This window comes from Hyla sarda, chromosome 5 (assembly GCF_029499605.1).
Source record: "Hyla sarda isolate aHylSar1 chromosome 5, aHylSar1.hap1, whole genome shotgun sequence".
Taxonomy (NCBI): Eukaryota; Metazoa; Chordata; class Amphibia; order Anura; family Hylidae; genus Hyla; species Hyla sarda.
Window position 1 is genome coordinate 167,844,227 of NC_079193.1, and position 24,486 is coordinate 167,868,712.

General features: G+C 42.4%; 2 protein-coding genes across 2 annotated transcripts in view; one reads left to right on the plus strand and one right to left on the minus strand.

Annotated features, from left to right (window-relative positions):
- The window catches only part of PIK3R4 (phosphoinositide-3-kinase regulatory subunit 4), a 64,750-nt gene extending 49,812 nt beyond the window's left edge, over positions 1-14,938 (plus strand). The window contains exons 16-20 of the mRNA XM_056520673.1: positions 2,085-2,231; positions 3,745-3,845; positions 10,920-11,008; positions 11,308-11,419; positions 14,323-14,938. Of these exons, the coding sequence (XP_056376648.1) occupies positions 2,085-2,231; positions 3,745-3,845; positions 10,920-11,008; positions 11,308-11,419; positions 14,323-14,493 (620 nt within the window). The 3' untranslated portion in view covers positions 14,494-14,938. The remainder of the gene's footprint in view (positions 1-2,084; positions 2,232-3,744; positions 3,846-10,919; positions 11,009-11,307; positions 11,420-14,322) is intronic.
- A 1,659-nt stretch (positions 14,939-16,597) lies between these two features.
- The window catches only part of LOC130273600 (collagen alpha-6(VI) chain-like), a 199,983-nt gene continuing 192,094 nt past the window's right edge, over positions 16,598-24,486 (minus strand). Inside the window, exons 37-38 of the mRNA XM_056520674.1 lie at positions 23,988-24,076; positions 16,598-17,878 (exon numbers count right to left, since the gene is read on the minus strand). Coding sequence (XP_056376649.1) covers positions 24,025-24,076 — 52 coding nt within the window. The 3' untranslated portion in view covers positions 16,598-17,878; positions 23,988-24,024. The remainder of the gene's footprint in view (positions 17,879-23,987; positions 24,077-24,486) is intronic.

Here is a 24,486-nt window from a genome sequence, read left to right on the forward strand (position 1 = left end):
CTGAGTGAATTGACATGTGCTGCACACCAGTCACTGGCCAAGGCGAGACACCACTGTGGCCAATGATTGGCTGAGCGGCACTGTGACATCATGTCTACAACTCTGTCCGGTCCTGGGGAATCAGACTGTAAGATTATTCATTAGATTGACCTTCTGCTCATTTAGTGATAAAAATAACAGCTGGGGGTTACACTCCTCAGATTGGAGACAGGAGGAGATGATCTTAAATGGCAACTTGTACATAGAGGGGGAGATTTATCAAAACCTGTGTAAAGAAAGAATGGTGCAGTTGCCCATAGCAACCAATCAGATTGCTTCTTTTATTGTTAAAGAGGCCTGTGAAAAATGAAAGAAGCAATCTGGTTGCTATGGGCAGCTGAACCACTCTTCCTCTGCGTAGGTCTCCATAAATCTCTCCCAGAGTGTATTTCATGTAAAAAATTTTAGAAGCAAAAGTAATCAACTTTTAAGAAAGACATATGGAGGCCCTGTTTCCATGTCTAAACCACCATTCCCCACCTAAGCTGCTAGTTCTGGTCCTGTTTCCCTGCTTATGGCTCCCTGCCCTGTAAGTAACCCTTTTTCTCTCACTTTCTTGGCAAGGGCTTTGGGAACACTTTCTATTCCTTTTTTTTTTTTGCAGCCGTATTCCTTGCTCTTCCTCTTGGTTCCCCCTTACTTTGTCCATGGATGTCTGTACTGCCGTGGCAGCAGTGTGTTCAGCCATCTGTGCTGTTCTTTCCCAGTGAGCAGCTTTCCTCTGCGCATCCCCCACATCATACCCCAACTTTTGACTGAGACCTCCTGCGCTGCACGCTTGGCAGTCCTTCTCTCTCTTCCTGCTTCTTCTTAGTATCTAGTATCTGTTTTTATTCTTTTTGTTCTCTATCAGTTCCTCCCCCGTACTGCTCTCAAGTCAGTTACCTCTTCCTGCAGGGTGCCCCCTCTGCAGCCTTTCTGAACCACATTAGCCCAGGTCTAATTTGCTACAGCCCCAGGGTACCTCCACACAGGACCCTCTCTGCTCATTCAGACACCATATCAAACCTCTGTTTTCTCAGACAATTCAGTTTCTGGTGATGACCTTTCATACCAGGGCAGCAAGATTTCTACCTTTTGAGAAGATCTCCTCCAACCAGTTCCTCCTCCTGGAGGGCAGGCTGTGCTTCATCCACTTCTGCATATACCTCTTAGGCAGGATGGTCTTGGCATTCAAGGCCTTATCTACCTACTTGCTGCATGTATTTCTTGCTGCTACAGAGTCCTTCAGACACTGACTTTTTTGTTTAACCACTTGATCCTTGTAGGGGCATTTTTGCTTTGAAGGGCACCCTTACTCGCTGGATCAGGTCTTCAGTCTCAGTGGCCTATAAGTCTAAAGGCAAGACTCCTCCCTTTCGGCTTATTGTCCACACTGCCTGGGCTTTTGGTGCTTCCTGGCCAGTCCATTATCAGACATCAGTTTCCAAGGTCTGCAAGTCTCCCAACTGAGCCTCAGGGTACACATTTTTTTACGTTCTGCCAGATCCATACCATGGCTTTCTCTGATGCCAATCTGTGCCGCACAGTGCCATAAGCATGTGCTAGGTAGGTTCCAGTTAGGTCCCGCTCTCTGGGATTGATTTTGGATGACCCACTGTGCTGTGTCTTCCAAAGTAATTCACAAGAAAAATTTAGCTATATGCTCACTGAAAATGAAAAAAATTTTCTTGTTCATTTGGGGGACACATCACTCACCCTCTTTTTTGTTTTTTGATGTGCTCTGAACCGGAGGCTTTTGATTTGTTCTTAGTTCTTCTCCATGGGATCAGGCTTTTGTTTGTTCCTATTTTTCACATTACCTTTCTACTGCTTTTTGCACAAACTGGTTAGCCAGGTGTAGGTAATGTGACATAGCCTACCTAGGTGGTGGAAACACTTAATTTTGCCTAGTGTTGCCTTCTAGTAGCAAGGGCCTCTACCCCCCAGTGCTGTCCCTTACAGTGAGCACAACAATCTATTTTTTTCTGTGGTCTGTGCTATCTGCTTGCTTTAGTTTACTGCTTTGTAAAATAATTTTTGCTGTTTTAATCTTTTTTTCTCAGGAACCAGTAGTGGAACTATGGCATGCTGGGACATGAGGTTCCAATTGCCAATATCCAGCCATACTCATCCAGCTCGAGCAAGAATTCGGCGTCTCCTAATGCATCCTCTGAGCATGCATACAATGTATCAGTCTTGGGTCATAGCTGGTAAGAGCTTTCAGTATTTCTAAGTATGCATCTAATCCAGATAATCCAGCATGTTTTAGTGCTGAATGTTTTCTGGATTTACATTTCTTTCAAATATCTCAAATATAGCTTTATATCCCATCAATTCATATAAATGGCTACCTACACAATGCATGGATTGTCAACCCTGCTCTCTGATGGAGCAAGAGGTGTCCCCTTTAACAAGTATAAGTGTTAACTAGCATAGCGACATTTAACTAGATAGTGACATTTAATTTTTTAATTTGTATTTCTTTAAGTACTGTACTTTGGCCTGCAGGAAAGTTCTATAACCCAGACTTTCTCATTATGTCGCTACTAGAGATGAGCGAATTTACAGTAAATTCGATTCGTCATGAACTTCTCGGCTCGGCAGTTGATGGTTGATCTTGCATAAATGAGTTCAGCTTTCAGGTGCTCCCGTGGGCTGGAAAAGGTGCATACAGTCCTAGGAGACTCTTTCCTAGGACTGTATCCACCTTTTCCAGCCCACCGGAGCACCTGAAAGCTGAACTCATTTATGCAGGATAAGTCATCAACTGCCGAGCCGAGAAGTTCGTGACATATCGAATTTACTGTAAAATCGCTCATCTCTAGTCGCTACAGCTGGCAGCTACATGACCAATAATGTGTTATTAGTGGTAATTCTATTTCTATCGAGACCTGTTTTCTGATGATAAAGTTGGGTCATCTGTCATTTTATACTTTTTAATTGGATTCCTGACGTTTAGCAAATGTCTAATGTTAATGCCAAACAGCTGCTTATTACTAAGTCACTTCACTTCTGTGTTATTCAATAGCATCTTGGAAAATCCACTAAGTAGTTCCTGTTAATCTTTAATAAATTCTCTGGCTTTCCTGCTTTTTGATTTTTTAATTTCCTGAATGTAGTCTGTCTTCTGTACAACCCAGAGGTCAAATGACATGATATTAGAGGAGTTAAAAGAACTTATGCTATTTTTTATTTTTAAATAAATGAACTCTGCCCACTTGCTATTTCACTGCCAGGATTTGATTTATATCAAGAATACACTGCAATGATCCAAAGTACAGCACCCATATTTGACACCTGGCAAATAGTCAGAATAGCACCATGCACTTTACATAAGAAATACATAAAATATTTGTTGCTAATTGTCTGACCTAAGTAGAGTCTGAGACAAACTGCTCCTCAAACTTAAAGTTCAAGTTGTACAGATTACATATTAGAGATGACAAAGAACCGTTTTTATCTTTTTCTCACTTGCAGCTACCCCTCTTCTATCAGCTCCCATATAAGCTTGCCATACATAATGGAAGAAAAAAAAATATTGGTCTGCTTGTTCTTATACAGATGCAAAGGAGGATTTAGAATATTTTTACCTTTAAAATTATCTTTTTCTTTTTTAACTTTTTAGCTCAAAGATTGCTAATCGCACATATTATCAATTCTTTTTTTATGCTTTCTTGTGTTTGTATATGACTTAGAATTATTTTTTTCTTGTCCAACTCCTAGCTGTTCAAGGCAATAATGAAGTCTCTATGTGGGACATGGAGACTGGAGATAGAAGATTTACATTATGGGCCAGCAATGCTCCTCCACTCTCAGAAATGCAGGTATTGTTCTTTTTATTCTTTAACCTCTTAAGGACCCAGGACGTATGGGTACGTCCTGGGTCCCGGTCCTGCGATATAACGCGGGGTCACACGGTGGAACGTGGAACAGTGCCATGCGCTATTAGCAGCGGGTCCTGGCTTCACTATGGCGCCGGGCCCGCCGCGATATGATGCGGGGTCACCGTGCTATTAACCCTTCAGCCGCGCGCTCAAAACGAAAGTAAAAGTGCCCGGCTAGCTCAGGGAGCTGTTCGGGATCGCTGCGGTATAATTGCGGCATCCCGAACAGCTGTAGCACAGAAGGAGGTCTTCTTACCTTCTCCTGCGCTGTCCGATCGCCGAATGAATGCTTCAAGCCTGAGATCCAGGCTTGAGCATTCAATCGCCGAAAACACTGACTGATCCATTCCTATGGAGATGCATCAATCAGTGTAAAAGATCAGTTACTGAAATGTTATAGCCCCCTATAGGAGCTATAATATTGCATAAGAAAAGTGTAAAAAAATCATTAACCCTTTCAATTATCCCTTCCCCTAATAAAAGTTTGAATCACCCGGCATTTCCAAGAATAAAAAAAACCACAGTGTAAATAAAAATAAACATATGTGGTATCGCCACGTGTGGAAATGTCTGAATTATAAAAATATACCGCTTTTTAAACCGCACGTTCAATGGCGGAAGCGCAAAAAAATTCTAAAGTCCAAAATAGCAAATTTTTTATCACTTTTTATACCACAATAATAAAAAGTGATCAAAAAGTTTGATCAGAACAAAATTGGTACCACTAAAAACTTCAGATCACGGCGCAAAAAATGAGCCCCCATAGCGCCCTGAACACAGAAAAATAAAAAAGTTATAGGGGTCAGAAGATGACCATTTTAAACGTATACATTTTCCTGCATATATTCATGATTTTTTTTCTGAAGTACGACAAAATCAAACCTATATAAGTAGGGTATCATTTTAACTGTATGGACCTACAGAATTAAGATAAGGTGTCATTTTTGCCGAAAAATGTACTGCGTAAAAACGGAAGCCCCCAAAACTTACAAAATAGTGTTTTTTCATCAATTTTGTCGCACATTGTTTTTTTTCCCGTTTCACCGTAGATTTTTGGGTAAAATGACTAATGTCATTACAAAGTAGAATTCGTGACGCAAAAAATAAGCCATCATATAGAATTTTAGGTGAAAATTTTAAAGAGTTATGATTTTTTTAAAGTTAAGGAGGAAAAATTGAAAATGAAAAAACGGAAAAAGCCCGGGTCCTTAAGGGGTTAATGTAGTGGGTTTCTTTTTTGTACTTCGGGCAGATTGTTTTATCCAGCAGAAATGCAAGTTTTGAAGTTCTGTATCTTTAAAACTGCTTATATAACTATTTTTATTGCCATGGTGTCAAAAGTAGATTTGTCTCAAAAATCCTCTGTTGTCATATGAGGGACACGAAACAGTTATACATATAAAAATCGGCATCTACTTATTCTGTGATCCTCCAGTAGGTGGCATAAGAAATCTGGTTTGTATATTTTTCTTACCTGAATTCCCAGTAAAGCATAAATGGCCTGTAGGTCTCCACATGCTGTTATGATGCTGTCCTCAAGGGGAAGCCTTACCCTTTTGGTCCCATGACAATAGTCTTCTCTTCCAGCACCATGCTCTGTTCAGCCCGGCTAGCTCAGTTGATAGAGCATGACACTCTTAATATCGGGGTCATGGGATTGATTCCTTTCCTTCTCTGCCTTATAACTCGCCTGTTGTTTTTTATTGACATGCAATACTGAATGTAGTGTAGGATATGTGCCTTTGCTGTATGTTGTACTTCTGTGTTATTTGTACGTGTAAAATATATTTTCTCAATCGGCTCCCTTGGGGGACACAGAGACTGTGGGTATATCTTTCTGCCACTAGGAGGCTGACACTAGGGATACAAAAAGAAAGTCGGCCCCTCCTGGCAGGATATACCCCGTCTACTAACCCTGAGCTAATCAGTTTTAGCTTAGTGTCAGTAGGAGGCAGACACAGGTCTGGAGTTCTCCAGACCTGGTCTTCTTTTTTATTTTCTAGCTAGGGACAGTATTATCTTTTTTCTCCCTTTTTATTTTCTCTTTTTTAAGGTGGGGGTTCAGGAGCATCGCGCTACATGTTCCCCCATATGCGGCTAAGGGGCACGGGGCATAGAGTATGCATCGTTAACCCCCTCCCACCAACGGGCAGCGCCTGGGGTTGCACCTTGGGTCCAGGTTCCCCTCCAGAGGACTTGGTGGACATCGAATGTCAACTCTCTCAGGCTGGGGACTACCTCTGTTCGGCAGCACTGGAGTCCGCCCGCTGTACAGCTTTTGCTTCTGGTAACTTGGTGGTGATTCATCGCTCCATGTGGCTAAAGGCGTGGGATGTGGATACCGCTTCGAATAAATCTTTCACAGCGTTGCCCTCCTCCGGTACTCAGCTTTTTGGGAAGCGCCTGGACAAGATCATATCCTAAGCAACTGGGGGTAAAAGCTCTCTGCTGCCGCAGAGCAAACCTCGCCACTCCGATCCTCGCCGGAAGTCGTCATCCTTTTGGTCCTTTACCTTGGGTCATCCTTCCAAGCAGGCGACCTTGCAATCGCGCAAAGCTCCCTCCTTCAAGGTGTGTCCTTCCTGGAAGTCAGCCAACTGTTCTGGCAGTTTCGCAGCCAAGCCCGGTAACCGTAAGCCTCCCTCCTCCTGAAGGGACGCCTACACCCGTGTCCTCTTCTTGGGTAGGAGGTCGTCTATCTCTTTTCTGGGATGTGTGGCTAGCACAGGTTGAGGACTCCTGGGTAGAGTTCGCTTCTTTTCCCCGGGATCGCTTCTTCTGATCCCGCCCCCTCGTTCCTCTCCTTTGACAGCGGCTTTTCAGGTCGCTTTGTGTACCTTCCTTGCTCAGGGAGTGATTGTTCCCATTCCTCCCATGGAGCTTTTTTCGAGGTTCTACTCCAATCTGTTTGTCGTCCCCAAGAAAGGGGGCACTGCCCGACCCATTCTGGACCTCAAACTGCTATGCTGCCACTTGCTCCTGCTACATTTCCACATGGAGTCCCTCCCGCTTGCGTCCATGGATCAGGGGGAGTTTCTTTCTTCCGTGGATATCCGGGATGCTTATCTGCACATCCCCATTTTTCCAGCCCATTAGCGGCTTCTCCGCTTTGCCATCCCTGGAGGCCACTTCCGGTTCGTGGCACTTCATTTTGGCTTGACCACAGCTCCCAGGGTTTCTACCAAGGTCATGGCGGAGGTGATTGCCATCCTCCTAGCCTGGGAGATTTCGGTCGTTCCTTACCTGGACCTTATCTTTTGATTAATGCTCTATCCTGGACCCAAAACTTGGAGAGCCTTCATCTCGCGGTGCAGTGTCCCTGTCCACCTTCGGCTGGGTGATCAACTGGGAAAGTTCAACCTTTCTCCCACTCAGTCTCTATCTTCCTGGGTCTCCGTTTCGACACAGGGGCTGCCGGGTTAGTCTTCTGCTGGACAAGCGGTGCTCCCTATCGGAGGGTGTCCGTCTTCTACGGCTCCCCTTTCCGGTCCCGATTCGCTTCTGCATGGAGGTGCTGGGCCGGATGGTGGCGGCCATGGAGGCGGTTCCTTTTGTCCAGTTCTGGTGTCACCCTCTCCAGCTGGCCATCTTGGCCCGGTGGGACAAGTCACCGGCCACTCTGGAGCTCCTGATTCTTCTGCCCCCCTCACTTCGTCGGTCCCTTCTTTGGTGGCTTCACTCTCCCCTCCTTCTCCAGGGGGGGTGGTTGTTTCTCCCCCTCCACTGGCAGGTCGTCACGACCAATGTGAGTCTCCTAGGCTGAGGAGGTGTATTTCAGGAGCGGACGGTCCAGGGTCGCTGGTCCTCTCTGGAGGCTCACCTCCCTATCAATCTTCTGGAGCTCCATGCCATTTTTCTTTGTCTACTTCATTGGGAACTGCTCCTACAGGGTCACCCTGTTCGAGTCCAGTCGGACAACGCCACGGTGGTGGCATACATCAATTGCCAGGGCGGCACGCGCAGTCGCTCAGCGATGCAGGAGGTCTCCAAGATTCTCCTCTGGGCCGAGACTTGCATTCCCTCCATCACTGTGATCCACATTCCGTGAGTGGATAATTGGGAAGCTGACTTTCCCAGCCGCTCTTCAGCAGATCCAGGGGAAGGGTCTCTCCATCCGGAGGTGTTTGTGCAGATCTGCGATCTTTGGGGAACCCCGGATGTGCATCTCTTCGCATCTCGCCACAACAGACAGGTTCCTGGCCTTGATGCCAATTCCCGCGACCCTCTGGCTCTGGCAGTGGAAGCACTAGGGATCCCGTGGTCATCCTTCAGCCTACCATACCTTTTTTCTTCCCTTCCTCTCCTGCCCAGGGTTCTGAGGAAACTCAAGACTGAGGGCGTTCCCGCCATTCTGTTGGCTCCAGACTGGCCCAGACGCACATGGTACGCAGACGTAATTCGGCTGGTCGCTGACGTACCTCTGCATCTTCCAGTTTATCCCGATCTGCTCTCCCAGGGTCCTCTCTGCCACCCCAATTTACTGTCGCTGCATTTGACGGTGTGGTGGTTGAAACCGCGGTTCTGAGAGCGAGGTTTTCTACCAGGGTGATTCGGACCATGCATCGGGCTTGTAAGCCTTCTTCTGCTAGAATTTACCATCGCACTTGGCGGGCCTGTTCCAGTGGTGTGAGGCTCATTCCTTTTCTCCGGTTATCTTTTCCTTTCTGCGCTTTCTTGCCTTCTTGCAATCCAGTCTGGATCAGCGCTTGGCACTCAGTTCTCTTAAGGGTCCTGTGTCGGCTCTTTCTATTTTGTTTCAACGGCTGTTGGCTTCCAACTCTCACATACGCACCTTCCTGCAGGGCATGGCACATGCAGCGCTGCCATACAGGTCTCCCACCCCTCCTTGGGATCTCAACGTGGTGCTTGGCGCTTTGAGGGAGGCTCCGTTGGAACCTCTCTGGGCGCTTCTCTCTGCATCCTTTCGTGGAAAGTTGCCTTACTCATTACGACTACCTCCATTAGGAGCTGGCGGCCCTCTCTTGTCACTCTCCGTTCTTGGTCCATTATCAGGACAAGGTTGTTTTTTGACTGCCTTCCTCCTTCTTGCCCAAGATAGTTTGCTCCTTTCACGTGAACGAGGAGATCGTTCTTCCTTCCTTTTGTCCGGCTTCATCCAACTGTAAAGAGCGTTCCCTGCATTTTTTGGATGTTGTTTGAGCTGTCCGGATCTATCTTTCCATCATCTCCTCCTTCCGCGAGGGTGACTCTTTCTTTGTGATTCCGGTGAGTCGTCGCAAGGGGCTTTCGGCTTCCAGGGCAACCGTTTTGCAGGAGATCCGTTCTGCCATCTCGGAATCATACCGTCGTAAGGGGAAAGTCCCATCATTTCGGGTTACTGCGTGTTCCGTTGGGGCTTCTTGGGTGCAACACCATAAGGCTTCAGCCTGACAAGTCTGTAAGGCGATAACCTGGTCATCCTCGCACACCTTCACTAAATTCTACCAGGTGCACACTTTTGCGTCCGCTGATGCCGATTTGGGTCGCAAGGTGTTGCAGGAGGCAGGGGCTCAGTCTTCTGCCTGATTCTGATTTGGGTATTTTTCCCACCCCGGGGACTGCTTTGGTACGTCCCCCAATGGAGCCGACCGAGAAAAGGAGATTTTTTATTCTTACCTTAAAATCTCTTTCTCGGAGGATCCATTGGGGACACAGCACCCACCTATTTGTTTTGGTTGCTATGGTTCGGTTTTCTGTCTGAGGGGCTGTTTTCCTTTATTTTTTGTCTGGTTCCCTCGGACACCTGCTGGTTTCTTTTTCTGTTGGTCCTCTCCTACTGCTTTGGGACTAAACTGATTAGCTCAGGGTTAGTAGCCGGGGTATATCCTGCCAGGAGGGACCGACTTTCATTTTGTATGCCTAGTCTCAGCCTCCTAGTGACAGCAAGATATACCCACTGTCTCTGTGTCCCCCAATGGATCCTTCAAGAAAGAGATTTTACGGTAAGCATTAAAAATCTCTTTATGTTTGTTTGCACGGAGACTTGGTGTTCAGTGTGTTCGTGATTTAATGACCAATTGTTAAAAAAAATATATATATTTCCATTAGAAATAAAACTTTTTACAAATGCTTCTTAAAGGGATACGGTCATTTAAAACAAGTTTTGACATGTTGGCCAGACATGTCAAAACTTGTGATTTTATTTGTTTACTTCCTGAGACCAAATGTGATCAGGAGTAATAAGCTTGGGAAGTCCCTTTCTCTCCAACCTTTTCTCTATATAAGTCTATGCAAAGAAAAGGTCGGATCGACCTTTTAAAAGAGTCAAACAGTGACTTGAAAGGAAAGCTACCTTAAAAAGATGGAACTGGGGAGCTGCTTTGTATGTCATTAATCCTATGGTCCTGTATAATATAGACAATATCCAGACCAGAGTTCAACAGACCTTGACACCCCCATCCCCTCCCCAGTTTGTAAGGAGGCACTTCTGACTAAAGTGACCTATGCTATATAGGCCTTTCTTTTCTTCCAACATTCTCTGGTTTAATGATTTTATTAAGCTATTGTGTGTATATATTATAGTTCTCAGTTGAATAGTTAATTTTTATTCTTTGGAATGGACTGATCACTGGTGAGGCCCAGGCATCACAATGTTCTGGTTGGTAATGACCCAGTAGAAGAAAATTGAGCCTGGTGCCAAAGTGAAATGTTCGGCTTTGATCACAGGATTTTTACAGGATAAAAAGATTGACCTAAGTGGATCTCTGTCTCTGAATTAATCTGTTCTGCAGTTCTTAGTGATGTTCAATGCTGTCGCCTATTAAATCCCAGGATTGCTGGTGCTCCCAACATTCAGGCCACCACTATTCACAAATCCTTATGATATACTCTAACTGTGATGGGAATAAAATAATAAAATACTGCAGGATACAGAAAAAAAATAAAATATGATTATTTTGCTTATTTATACAAAGTTATATTCAATTTGATTTGTGCATGGGTTGTTCCATTTATTTATTTATTTTTTCTAAAAAGTAATCCTGTATCTTGTTTTTTTGTCACCTTTCTAAACAGCCTTCACCGCACAGTGTTCACGGAATTTACTGCAGTCCAGCTGATGGCAACCCTATATTATTGACTGCAGGGTCTGACATGAAAATAAGGTATGTTATTTCTTATTTGTGATATGTTTCTTATTTTATTTTGTATTTTTTTTTTGCATGTCTTTTCTAGGTTAGATCTCCTGTTCACCTGTAAAACCGTATTGATGTGTGACCTTCCTCTTAATGAGAGATTATAATGTAACCATAGAAATAGCTGCTTTTTCTGCCTCTATACTGGCACTGTAGACAAAGGCTGTTTTAACATATTGTATAATACTTACTGTAGATTGAGTAAATGTAAATGTGGAGTTTACTGACAGTATTTCAGATCTATGATTTGTTTGCAATTTTGGTTTCAGATTTTGGAACCTGGCCTGTCCAAAGAGATCCTACATAATTGCAGGAAGCACCAACAATCTGCCTCCCGTGTCTTATTTCAGTAAGATAATTGAAGGCACAGAAGTTGTTCAGGTAATACAGAATTTCTTTTCAAAATTCATTGTTATGATAACATTTTACATATGATTACATGATCATGTAACAGATATTTAATCAATGGATAATACAGGGTGGGCCATTTATTATGTGGATACACCTTAATAAAATGGGAATGGTTGGTGATATTAACTTCCTGTTTGTGGCACATTATTATATGAGGGGGGAAACTTTTCAAGATGGGTGGTGACCATGACGGACATTTTGAAGTCGGCCATTTTGAATACAACTTTTGTTTTTTCAATAGGAAGAGGGTCATGTGACACATCAAACTTATTGGGAATTTCACAAGAAAAACAATGATGTGATTGGTTTTAACGTAACTTTATTCTTTCATGAGTTATTTACAAGTTTCTGACCACTTATAAAATGTGTTCAATGTGCTGCCCATCGTGTTGGATTGTCAATGCAACCCTCTTCTCCCACTCCTCACACACTGATAGTAACACCGCAGGAGAAATGCTAGCACAGGCTTCCAGTATCCGTAGTTTCAGGTGCTGCAGAATGGGCAAAACAAAAGTTGGAACAGGACCCTCAGTTTACGCAGAAGATTTTGTTCAGTGATGAGGCAAACTTTTATGTGAATGGTGAAGTTAGCAAACAAAACCACCGCTATTGGTCTGACACTAACCCACATTGGATAGATCCCTCGTAGACTGTTGGAACACAAAAATTGATGGTATGGTGTGGTAAATGGGGTACAAAGATAGTGGGGCCATTCTTCATCAATGGAAACCTCAAGGCCACTGGATATGCGAAATTGCTACATGATTATGTGTTTCCCTCTTTATGCACTAAAGCTGGTACGTTCCCTGAGTTTTTCCAGCAAGATGGTGCACCACCACATTATGGGTGTCAGGTCCGAGCATTCTTAGATGAACAGTTTCCTGGAAAGTGGATTGGTCGTCGTGGGCAAGTTGAGTGACCCCCAAGGTCTCCCGATCTGACCCCCTTAGACTTTTATCTTTGGGGTCATCTGAAGGCAATTGTCTATGCTGTGAAGATACAAGATGTGCAGCACCTGAAACTACGAATACTGGAAGCCTGTGCTAGCATTTCTCCTGTGGTGTTGCTATCAGTGTGTGAAGAGTGGGAGAAGAGGGTTGCATTGACAATCCAACACAATGGGCAGCACATTGAACACATTTTATAAGTGGTCAGAAACTTGTAAATAACTCATGAAAGAATAAAGTTACGTTAAGACCAAGCACATCATTGTTTTTCTTGTGAAATTCCCAATAAGTTTGATGTGTCACATGACCCTCTTCATATTGGATTCAAAATGGCTGACTTCAAAATGGCCGCCATGGTCACCACCCATCTTGAAAAGTTTCCCCCCTCACATATACTAATGTGCCACAAACAGGAAGTTAATATCACCAACCATTCCCATTTTATTAAGGTGTATCCATATAAATGGCCCACCCTGTAGAACAAATTAGTAATATACATGTTAAACTGCTACTTCCTCATTAAAAATAGCGCTTGTAACGTAATAACTGCAGATTTGCTTGGTAAAACAGTCAAGACATCTATCCAAAAATTGTAGAACTCTATATAGCTGGATTGCTTCTTTTTTGCACTGTGTGTTAAAAACTCTATAGTTATGAAAAACAGATGCCTACTTTATCCATAAATAGCTAAATAACATGTACAATATCCAGACAGTGCTATTCCATGCAGTAGTAGGCCATCTTTTTAATGTTTCAGAATAATTTTCCACTGGTACTTTACTAGTTTTAGCTCAAAGAGCACTTGAATTGGCACTGTCTTTTAATATGTGTTACAACATATTAAATGTTTGTGTTTTTTTTTTTTTTGGTCAGATGGGGTCTGAGGGTTTAGACCATGACCAATTACAAAAACAAGCTGGACTTAGCACGTTCTCTCCCTGTTCTGTGTCATGTAACCTAGAGGGACATACAATGTAAGTCTATGGGGCTGTCCAGGTCTCATAGACAGAGCAGAGAGAGGCTCATGAGAGTGCCGCGTCTATCCCAACTCCCTTTTCCCATCAGTCAGTCTGAACACTTATCGATGATTTTTTATTTATTTTTTTTACAGGTACACTTTAAAACTACCATATTACTTAATTTGCTTAATGTTTTTTTTTTTCTGTTGTTAAAGTGGTACTCCACTGGAAAACTTTTTTTTTTTTTTTTAATTAACTGGTGCCAGAAAGTTAAACAGATTTGTAAATTATTTCTATTTAAAAATCTTAATCCTTCCAGTACTTAGCAGATATTTGCTTCACAGGAAGTTATTTTATTTTTGAATTTCCTTTCTGTCTGTCCACAATACTCTCTGCTGACACCTCTGTCCATGTAGGGAACTATCCAGAGCAGGATAAGTTTGTTATGGGGATTTTCCCCTGCTCTGGACAGTTCCTGACACAGACAGAGGTTTCAGCAGAGAGCACTGTGGTCAGACAGAAAGGAAATTCAAAAAGAAAAGAACTTCCTGTGGAGCATATAGCAGCTGATAAGTACTGGAAGGATTAAGATTTTTAAATAAAAGTAATTTAAATAGAAGTAATCTACAAATCTATTTAACTTTCTGGTACCAGTTGATTTAAAAAAAAAGTTTTCCAGCAGAGTACCCCTTTAAACATTTTTTTTTTATAAATGTTTTAAAGTCCAAAAATGGAGGGTTTTTACACTCACAAGCGGGCCACATAATAGACAACACTTCCTGCTCCGTAGACACCAGTTTTCAGTAGTCATCTCATCATCAGAGGCAGCTTTACAATCAAAGGCAACTTAAGCTGGAATCAGATAACACAGAATCCACCATTCACAAAAGGTGATGGTTACAGCTCATCTCCACCTCATCCCTGCCCAATACCAGTATATTAATTATTACTATTTATTTTTTGTTAGGAAATTCAAAGTAAACATACACTTGGGCCCAGTGAAGATGCTCCACGAAGAGGACCTGAGTCATTGCCAGCCGGACACCATGACATTATTACAGACATTGCCACCTTCCAGACAACACAAGGTTTTATAGTTACTGCATCTCGAGATGGCATTGTGAAAGTATGGAAATAGTTTTGTCGTAAAACTGGAATATCTGAAAGCAACACTGGTAGCATACAGCATCCGCTATGGCTTCTCACAATAGTACACGCATGATGTTACCTGCATGGTTACTGGCCAAATAAAATATTAGGCCATTATAAGAACATCATACTGCCGCTTTGACATACATTTGATCTGAAGGCTCATAAAAGCGCAAAATATTTGTGTTTTTTTTTCCTTTCTTTTGGAAATGTTCTCTTAATTATTAATCTGGAGATGCAAAAAAACTTTTGTCTTATTCCCATGTGTACACCAAATGTAAATTGTGGATACATAATATTTAAAATCTTTGTTAGTTTATATAGTATTTTAATATCTTGTTTACATGCACTTATCCTATTGTATGGGTATTGCACTACTGTTCACATACTGCTATTAATAAAAAAAAAAATGGAAAAGAAAAACTACCCTAATGTCAAATTACTGTAGTTTCAGGTGTGTGGAGTGTTAAAATGCTGCCAATGATTGTTGGAAATGAATATAAGATGTTGTGGAACTACACCACTTCTCTAAAGCATCTTTTCAACCCTGCTTAGAGTGCCAAAAAATAATATAGGAGTTATCTAGGATTAAAAAGCATAGCTGTTGTCCAGAAACAGCACCACCGCCTCAGGTTGTGTGGTATTGTAGCTAAGTTCCATTGAAGTAACAGGAGCTGAGTTATAATACCACACACAACCTGACGTCATGCGTGGTGCTGTGCTAGGGAGAAAGCTGCTGTGTCTAATCCTAGATAACCCCTTTAAGTACTGTAAAGAAATTTACTGTGACTTTAGATGAATAGGCCCACAGAACTATAGCTTAGGTTTCAGTAAGAATGGTTCACCAGACTGCACGGTAAATATACAAAATATTGTGACCTCAGGAGCCAGCCTGATCTTATTTCATGAAATATGTTGATTATTCAACCTGTCATAAGCAAAAAAAATGTATTATGTCTGTTTACCAAAATGTATAATCACATTGATATTCCAGATGAAGTAAACCATTACCATCAATTGCTATATAAATTAAAACACACACGGTCACATACATTACAGTAGCAAAGCTTTATTTTTACAAAAGAATAGACAATATATTCCACAAATTGCAGTACTTCTGTGTTCTACTCATACACTAATTTTTAAAGATTCATTTTTTTTTATTGAACAACTACAGTGCTCTTTGTCAATCCAAAATATTAAACCTTAATCCTGTTTATTTAAGAAAGTAAAGTGTTTTCTTAGGAGAATATCAATGTGTGTACATATCAGTGATCAATAAGATTTTTCCATAAGAGTTATATGCCTTAAATTTATGGAGTCTGTCAGTTTTTTAGGCTGTTTTTACCTCCGTTGTGCCCCGTCCTTAAACGGCCATTAGGTTCCTTTTTTATTTTTATGGGAAATAACTGGTCCCGATGGATCCCATTTACTATAATGGGGTCCTTCGGGCGCCGTTATTTTGTAGTGGAACTAGCATGAGAAAAAGACGGCGCAAGCAGTAATTTTTCTCCCGCTATTTCCCTGGGCTCCCCCAACGGCCGTCACACTGCCATGTGCTAACGGCAGTGTGAAAGAAGCCTTAGTCTGTTGACGATCAACTTTTTGTGCAGCAGCAAGCGCTGCCTTCCCGACACTCTTGAGAGAGGTGTACTGTTTTCCTTCACAGTAAATCTGCAGTTTAAGAAGGGCCCACACATTCTTAATAAGGTTTAGGTCAGGTGATAAAGGGAGCCATGTCATTATGTTTTCATTTTTAAAGGGTGAATTTATTTTTCCATTCTGCCTAGGCTGCCACAATTAAAACAATAAACATTAACTTCTCTCTTGCTGCTCTCCAGGAGGTGCTAGAATTACTCTGTCATCTTCTTCCTGCTTTTAGGGCTTGACACGTCACACTATGCCCAGCTAATTGGCGGCTGGATGTCCCACCTCATCTGGTGATAAGCTGAGCAGCAGTATGATGTAATAAGCCCGTCACACTGCTGCTAAGCCTGTCACCAGCTGAGGCGGGACATCACTGCGGGCAGCTACTAGCTGGGGGTAGTGTAATTTTTGTGTCCCAAAAGCAGGAAGAGGATGGGAGAGCGATTCAGCAGTACTGAAGGAGCGGCAGGAGGTAAGTTGAGGTTTATTATTTTAATTATGGCAGCCCGGGCATATAGGAAAAAAAATAATAATAATCCTGAGTACCCCTTTATGTCTTTGCTGGCTAGCCACACAGTAATAGTATGATAAATATGTAGTACATAAGCAAAACTAAAGTGAAAAACAAAGACTTGAGAACTTGCTTACCAAAGCAAACAATGATAAATGTCCCCAATAGTCTGTTTGATAGATGCAGACTTTTTCCTGCACCACTGCTTGAGGAAAATGTATTTTAAATACTGATGGCGGATTTAGGAGTTGATTTTGACTTAATCTTCAGCCCAAAAAGGTCCAACTAGCCTAATAATTGTGCACACAGGTTAAATCGTATGAAAGCTGATCTTAGACATAAAGATGTCCCTTCCCTAATCTGTTTTGCCAAGTTTTAAACAGGTTATACTACTCAGGTCGCTATATCCTAGGACAGCAGAGAGCAAAGAGCAAACTAAAACCTATGTGTATTATATAGTGATGGCTATATCCCATTTTAACACATCTTATTTGTCTGAGACATTTTAGTGACTGATCTCTCTCTCTCTCTCTATCTATATACACACACATTAATGTTAACACAGTTGTTAGACATTTGATGCACTGTGGTGCATATTATTATTATTATTATTATTAATAATTGTCATGGCAAATGTAGTCAGTCGTATATAGGGGAAATCCTGGATATGTAACTGTGTATAACTTTACGTCACATTCCTGTTGAAGGATCTTCCAGTTTAATGTAAATGAATAACAACTACTCAATAGAGATATAGAACTGTATAATATACTGCAGACTATATGATGGACAATTGTGGAAAACCAGGTGTGAAAATGATTCAGTGTCTACAGAATATTCCATTTACTGACATGTAGGATCTTAAAAAGGTGATACATTTTTATAAAAAATATTTTCGGTTATTGCACAAGCATTTAGCTAAAAATCTTTGTGAATACATGGCTTCCAAGAATGGATATCTAGTAGTGAAGCTCATGTTAGATAGATTTGAGTATAGCTATTGTGTACTTGGTATTTTATGGACCATTGAAGACATTTGAATTCAGTAACTGCTCAAAACATTTCTCCCAATTTCTCTGAATCAAAGATGATATGAGCACATGTACCAATCACTTTCCATTCATAGACCATTGGGTTTAAAAAAAATAATCTTTTAATCTTCTTATCTCGGATAAAGACCTCAAAAACATTTGAATTCAGCCATTTCTTCTGTTACCTGTAAGGAAAATAAACAAGAATAGTTATACTATATACAGGCGTGTGTTGTATTGGAATGTTGTAAATGTTCTACATGTTTATAGGTTGACATAACATATTGGGGTTTATTTACTAACGTGATCCCGACTCTTTTTTTGTCGGGCTCTGCGCCCAAATTGTGTCGCACGTCCCTTGCGACACAATTTGCGACCAAAAAAACCAAAACCCTCCATTTTACAAGACAAAAACCCGAAAAGGGCGCGTGGCCACGGGATAAAGTGGGCGTGGCCCCGACAAAAGGGGCGTGGTCCTGACAGTTTTGAAAAATCCCAACATATTTACTAAGGTTTCCACAGAAAAAGTGGTGTATTTGAGCTGAGAAAAACCCGACAGATCAGAACAGTTGTAAAAAAAGCAAAATGTAGGGAAAAGTGCAAAATGTAGGGAAACCTAAGTAAATACCTTGGGAAAATGCCAGTCGGAAATCAAAACCCACAAAGGAACCTACACTCCACTCTTAGTAAATAAACCCCATTGTATACTAATTCTACACCTATATATAGCATGATGAAAGCTATTGGCTCTTACCTGTCTGTGCCTGTTACACTTATAAGGGAATAGAGATAAATGGCTGACAAACAACTCATGTTTTGGTGAAAAAATAGTATTGGATTTGGTGAGGGATGTTCAGGAACTAAGCAGTAGATTAATACAAGTTTAGCTGTTATTAGAATTGCTCTCTGTATAAGCAAGCCTAGTCTGGTACTAGAACAGCATTGTATTTCATACTGTTTTCTTGTCTATCAAGGTTTAAAATTCATTACTGATCATTTGCTCAAAGCATTACTGCCATACATGTCACAAGTTTTGATCAGTCAGGGGTCTCAATGCTGAGACCCCCACCTATCTGTAGATATAGCTGAGTGAAGTGATTGGTTAAGCACTTCACTCCCTGGCTTGGCGCTAGTTCAGGACTCAGTGCAGGTAACTGGCTCCATTGACTATAATAGAGTCGGTCTCCTGCAATGAGTCTGAGCTAGCATCAAAGGTGGGGCGTAAAGTGTACTGCAATATGCTTCCCCCGATTTATATGTAGGGATCGGTGGGGTCTCAGCATTGATGCCTCAACTGATCGAAACTTGACATGTCAAAAGTTATTTTAAGTGATAGCAATTCATTCATGTATCTTGTGATTTGTTTTTCTGATACAAATCTGGTTTGTTTTACAGCTCCAAATCTGCTGCATAGATAGAAATTTAAAATACAACATTCCAGCTACTTGCAGCCACCAATACAGGGGGCTTACTGCATTTGGTTTGTTATACATTTAACCTAGAATGCTGTGAAAAAGTATTTTTTCTTTTCCCAATTTCTTCTATTTTGCTATTTTTTCACAATTAGGCTAGATTTCCACACAGGTTTTTTTTCTTGCCGTTTTTGAGCCAAAGCCAGAAGTGTATTTAAAGGGGTACTCCGGTGCTTAGACATCTTATCCCCTATCCAAAGGATAGGGGATAAGATGCCTGATCGAGGGAGTCCCGCTGCTGGGGACCCCCGTGATTTTGCACGTGGCACCCCGTTTGTATTCAGTCCCCAGAGCGTGTTCGCTCCGGGACTGATTACCGGCGACTACAGGGCGGGCGGTGTGTGACATCGCGCCCCCACCCCCGTGTGATGTCAAGCTTCGCTTCTCAATGCAAGCCTACGGGAGGGGGCGTGACAGCTATCACGCCCCCTCCCGTAGGCTTGCATTAAGGGGCGGAGCGTGACATCTCATGGGGGCGGGGGCGTGACGTCACACACCGCCCGCCCTGTAGTCGCCAGTAATCAGTCCCGGAGCGAACACGCTCCGGGGACTGATTACAAACGGGGTGCCGCGTGCAAGATCACGGGGGTCCCCAGCGGCGGGACTCCCGCGATCAGGCATCTTATCCCCTATCCTTTGGATAGGGGATAAGGTGTCTAAGCACCGGAGTACCCCTTTAAAAGGAATGGGAAATATAAAGGAAGGAGTTATTCTTCTCCTTCTGATGGATCCGCTCCTGACTTTGGCTCAAAAATTGCATTGGCAGTTTTTCCAAAAACGCCAGAAAAGAAAAGTGTTGAAATCTAGCCTTGTTTTACCTCCATGTACAGTGGTCCCTCAACATACGATGGTAATTCGTTCCAAACGACCCATCGTTTGTCGAATCCATCGTATGTTGAGGGATCCGTGCAATGTAAAGTATAGGAAGTTATACTCACCTGTCCCCGCCGCTCCGGACCAGGTCCTCACCGCTCCCGCTGCTGTTCCAGGGGCTCCCGATGCTGTCCCGCTGCTCCGGTGTCTTCTTCGCGATCCTCCAGTGTCTTGCGCATCTTCTGCAGGGTCCGGGCCTCGCTTTCAGGTGACGTTATTACGCTGCTGCGCCGGCGCGGCTTGCGTAGTGACGTAATAACGACGCCGGAAAGCAAGGCCCGGACCCTGGAGAAGATGCGCAAGACACCGGAGGATCGCGAAGTGGACACGGAGCAGCGGGGATAGGTAAGTGAACCTGCTGGGGCACATTACACTGCTATCCGACAGCAGCTTAAGCATTTTGCGCTGTCGGATAGCAGTTAATGCGATGGCCCCGACATATAAAAGCATCGTATGTCGATGCTGACATCGACATGCGATGGCCTCTGAGAGGCCATCGTATGTCGATTTCATCATATGTCGGGGCCATCGTAGGTCGGGGGGTTACTGTATTGTATATAAAAAAAAGTAATCCCCCCCATCGCAAACCGTATAAGGGTGCATTCACACCACGTTTTTGCAATACAGTTCCCGTATAAGTTTTCAATGTGAAAACCATACGGAGCCGTTTTGAAAACCATATGCATTGACTCTCCATTGAAAACTGTATGCTAAACGATGCATCCGTTTTGCGTCTTGTACGGTTTTGTCTGTTTTTTTGCCCGTACCCAAAACCGTAGCCTACCACGGTTTTTGGTCCAGGTGAAAAACCGTATTAAACCATGTACGTTTTGTTTTTAAACATGAGAGTCAATGGGAACCGTGCAGAACTGTCTGTGCGAACAGTTCCATCCGGTTTTGACCATACAGTTTTTGACTTTGCACAGATCTTTTTCTTGGAATTTCCACCAAACAAGTGAAACTAATGGACTGAAAAGTTAAAAATTTATAGGTTTTTTTCTTAAAAAACTGATGCAACCGGACATAATTTTTCAAACTGTATACGGTTTTTAACTGTATACGGGTTAAAATTTGTACACACGTTTTGATACAGTTTAGTCCGGTTTTGAGGAATCCGTTTTTCATCAAAGACCTGATACAGGAACTGTATTGCAAAAACGGGGTGTGAATGCAGCCTAACCTTGTTAATAACATCTTCACCTTTGCGATGAGTCTGTTGAGGAATTTTGGTTCATCCTGTGCTGAATTCTTTTTAATTTGGCTGCATTGAAAAATGCAGGGATTGGCATGAACTGCATGTTTAAGGTCTTGGCGCAGCATCTTAATGGGATTCATGTGAGGACTTTGACTTGGCCCTTTGAGGCATTCAGAGGTAGACTTGCTTGTTTGATTTAGTTCACTGTCCTGTTGCATAAGTTAACTGTGCTTGAGCTATAGGTCATAAACTGACAGGAAGACATTCTTCTTCAGGATTTCATTTCTTTTAAAATCTCTTTTTATTGAAAAGTTAAGTATCATACAAAAAACGACCAATATCTCACATTACCTACAGGGGGTTACTACTATCAGCGGGCTACAGATACTATATATGGGGGGGTTGTTCCTACCTCCGAGGGCGGGATACTACTATCTACAAGGGGCTGATACTAGAGCTGAGCAGTATGACCAAAAATGTGTATCACGGTATTTCTGTAAGTTATGGCGGTTCCACGGTATTTAACGGTATTCCCCCCAATCATGTGACCGACTGGCGCTGTTCTGCTTCTCTAACAACGCTGCCCCTCCCCCCCCAGCGCTGCGCTGTCCCCCACATCGGGGAACTAATCATATGTCACCTGCAAGCGCTGCTCTCTTCGTCCTGTGAGTTGCGGGCCGCCGGTGCTGGAAATCTGTACTGCACTACATATTCCTTGTGCCCAGGCTGCAAAAATAAACAAAATAAATTTTAACTCTCCTTCCCATGTTCCCCCGTTGCTCTGGTAACGGCCTCATGCTGGGGATGGGAACATCATAGAGCCGTCAGCCTATCTCCGGCCGCAGCGATGTCCCGCTTCGGCCGGTGATAGGCTGAGCGCACTGTCATGTAAGGAGCCAGCCTCATTAATTTGAGGGGGGCAACCAATATTGCGGTATGGGAAAAATTAATATCGTGCTGGAAAAAAATGTCGGTATTCAGTAGGAACCGGTATACCGCCCAGCGCTAGCTGATACTACCTGCAGAGGGGTAACTACTATCTATGGGGGGTTGTTTCTACCTGCGAGTGGGGCTACTACTATCTACAGGGGGCTGATGCTACTTTCAGGGAGGTTACTGCTATCTATGGGGGGTTGTTACTACTAACGAGGGGGCCATTACTATCTACAGGGTGCTGATACGACCTACAGGGGGGCTGCTACTATAAAGGCAGGGGCTCTACTATTAACAGGAGGAGCTGCTACTACCTACAGGGGTCTACTACTGTCTATAGGGGGTGTTATTATTCCTTTGTTTGAGGAAATTCTCAAACTGGACCTCTTTGAATTTGAATTGAATATCCCTGTTATAGACAGTGTATATTAAGAAAGATAGCTTGCTTTTCTCTGAGCAATAGTGTAGCATGGCCACTACATTCATGGATTCACCATGTTTTTCTTTGTGTATCACTGTGGTTTCAAGGAGTCTTAGCTATGACTTTGTAAGGCCTCGTTTACACTGCCTTCGGGCTTCGTTAGGTGGAGCTGCGACGGCAGTTCTGTCAAGTTTAGCAGAGAAAAAAAATGGTGCAAGCCCTATTTCTTTCTCAGCTAAAGTCCTGTAAAATTACCGGGTCACCAGCGATCCCTATGCAAGTTAATGGGTGCCTTTGGGACCCGGCAGTAGCCGCTTGCATCCGACCCATTTCAGGGTCCGATTGGCTTTTTTTTTTTTTAGATGTTCAGACCCTTAACGGGTTGGATGCGAAGGGCAAAATGAACCTAGCCTAACCCCTCTAGTCTGATAGAATTAAATGACTGTTTGGCATATATATTTAAATCTCAGTTTACATAATTACCGGTACATAGTTATTACGGTTGAAAAAAGACACATGTTCATCAAGTTCAATCCAAGGATAAATCTGTCTCAGTATTTTGAATTTGTGTAGTTATCTCTGTCTAATATCAATAGTAGCTTCATAACTTGAAGCATTTAAGTTTGACAAATATGTGAAAAAAGAATAAATTGATAATGAAGTAAATTCCTTTTCACAGTGCTGTAATTATAACACAGTAAGACAATGAGCTCCACCTAGTGGTAGCTGCAAGTAGCTAGAATGTTATGTTATTCATTTTTGTACCTGCAGGGATTTCAGACAGAGCTCTGACTTCTGAACTGCAGTGTTCACTTTCCGTTATCCACTAAGGATTTATGAGAATATATAAAATCTATTATCTTGTATAATGCATGATAAAAGCCTATGTAAAATAATTTTTTTATGGAAAATAGAAAGATATATCTCAAGTAAAGCAGATACAAATCCACACAAAGTCACAAAGTGCAAAAAAAGATGCATACAGATGTATTCAGGCGTAACTTGTAGCTTCTGGGCCCTGATGCAAAATATGCAACAGGGCCCCATGTGCCATTTATAATACTGGTCTGTTATGGGGCAGATGTACTTTGGGGTCCCCTTAGGCGCCAGGGCCCCAGTGCGACTGCTACCTCTGCACCCCTATAGCTACGCCCCTGGATGTACCAATCTTATTTACTGATCTTCACCCTAGAACCCCCCCCCCCTTTTTTTTTTTTGCACTTTGTGGGGATTTGGATCTCCTTTTATTGTGATATAGCTTTAAACTATGTTCAATAAAAAAATAATTTTACATGGCCCTTTAGTGGTTATTTTTCTGTAGGTTGTCATATTAGTTGTTTTGCTGTATTTTTGGCATAGGATGATATAATCCTTGTCTGTTATTAAATGGTTCTCCTTACCAGTAAAAACAGATCGACCATCTTCATTATAATGCTGTTACTTGACTATTGAGCTTACTTGACTTTTAGGAGGAGATGGCGGAGCTTTTCTAAATAATGAAACCACAAAGAAAAACAATTAAAAGCATTGGCCCAGATTTAAGGTTGCTGCTCCAGAATTTTGTCCTCCGATGCACCAAAACTGTGGGACACGACAATTAAGGCACATTTATGGTATTAATATAACTATAAATATAGGGAAGTGGAGCTCACAAACACACAACACGAGGTTAACTGTGACCCTCTCACCCAAGAGGGAAAAAGTATTTGTAGAAATGTATGGGAAAAAATTCACAGTCCTCAGTGTTATATGATGGATATCAATGCAAGAGTATAGTATAAAATAGAGAAAATATTTATTACTCTCCTATAAAATACAATCACCTAGATAAGCATATAATATATTTTACGAAGGGCCCTTGCGTAATAAAACAATGTAACAATATAACCATAAACATAA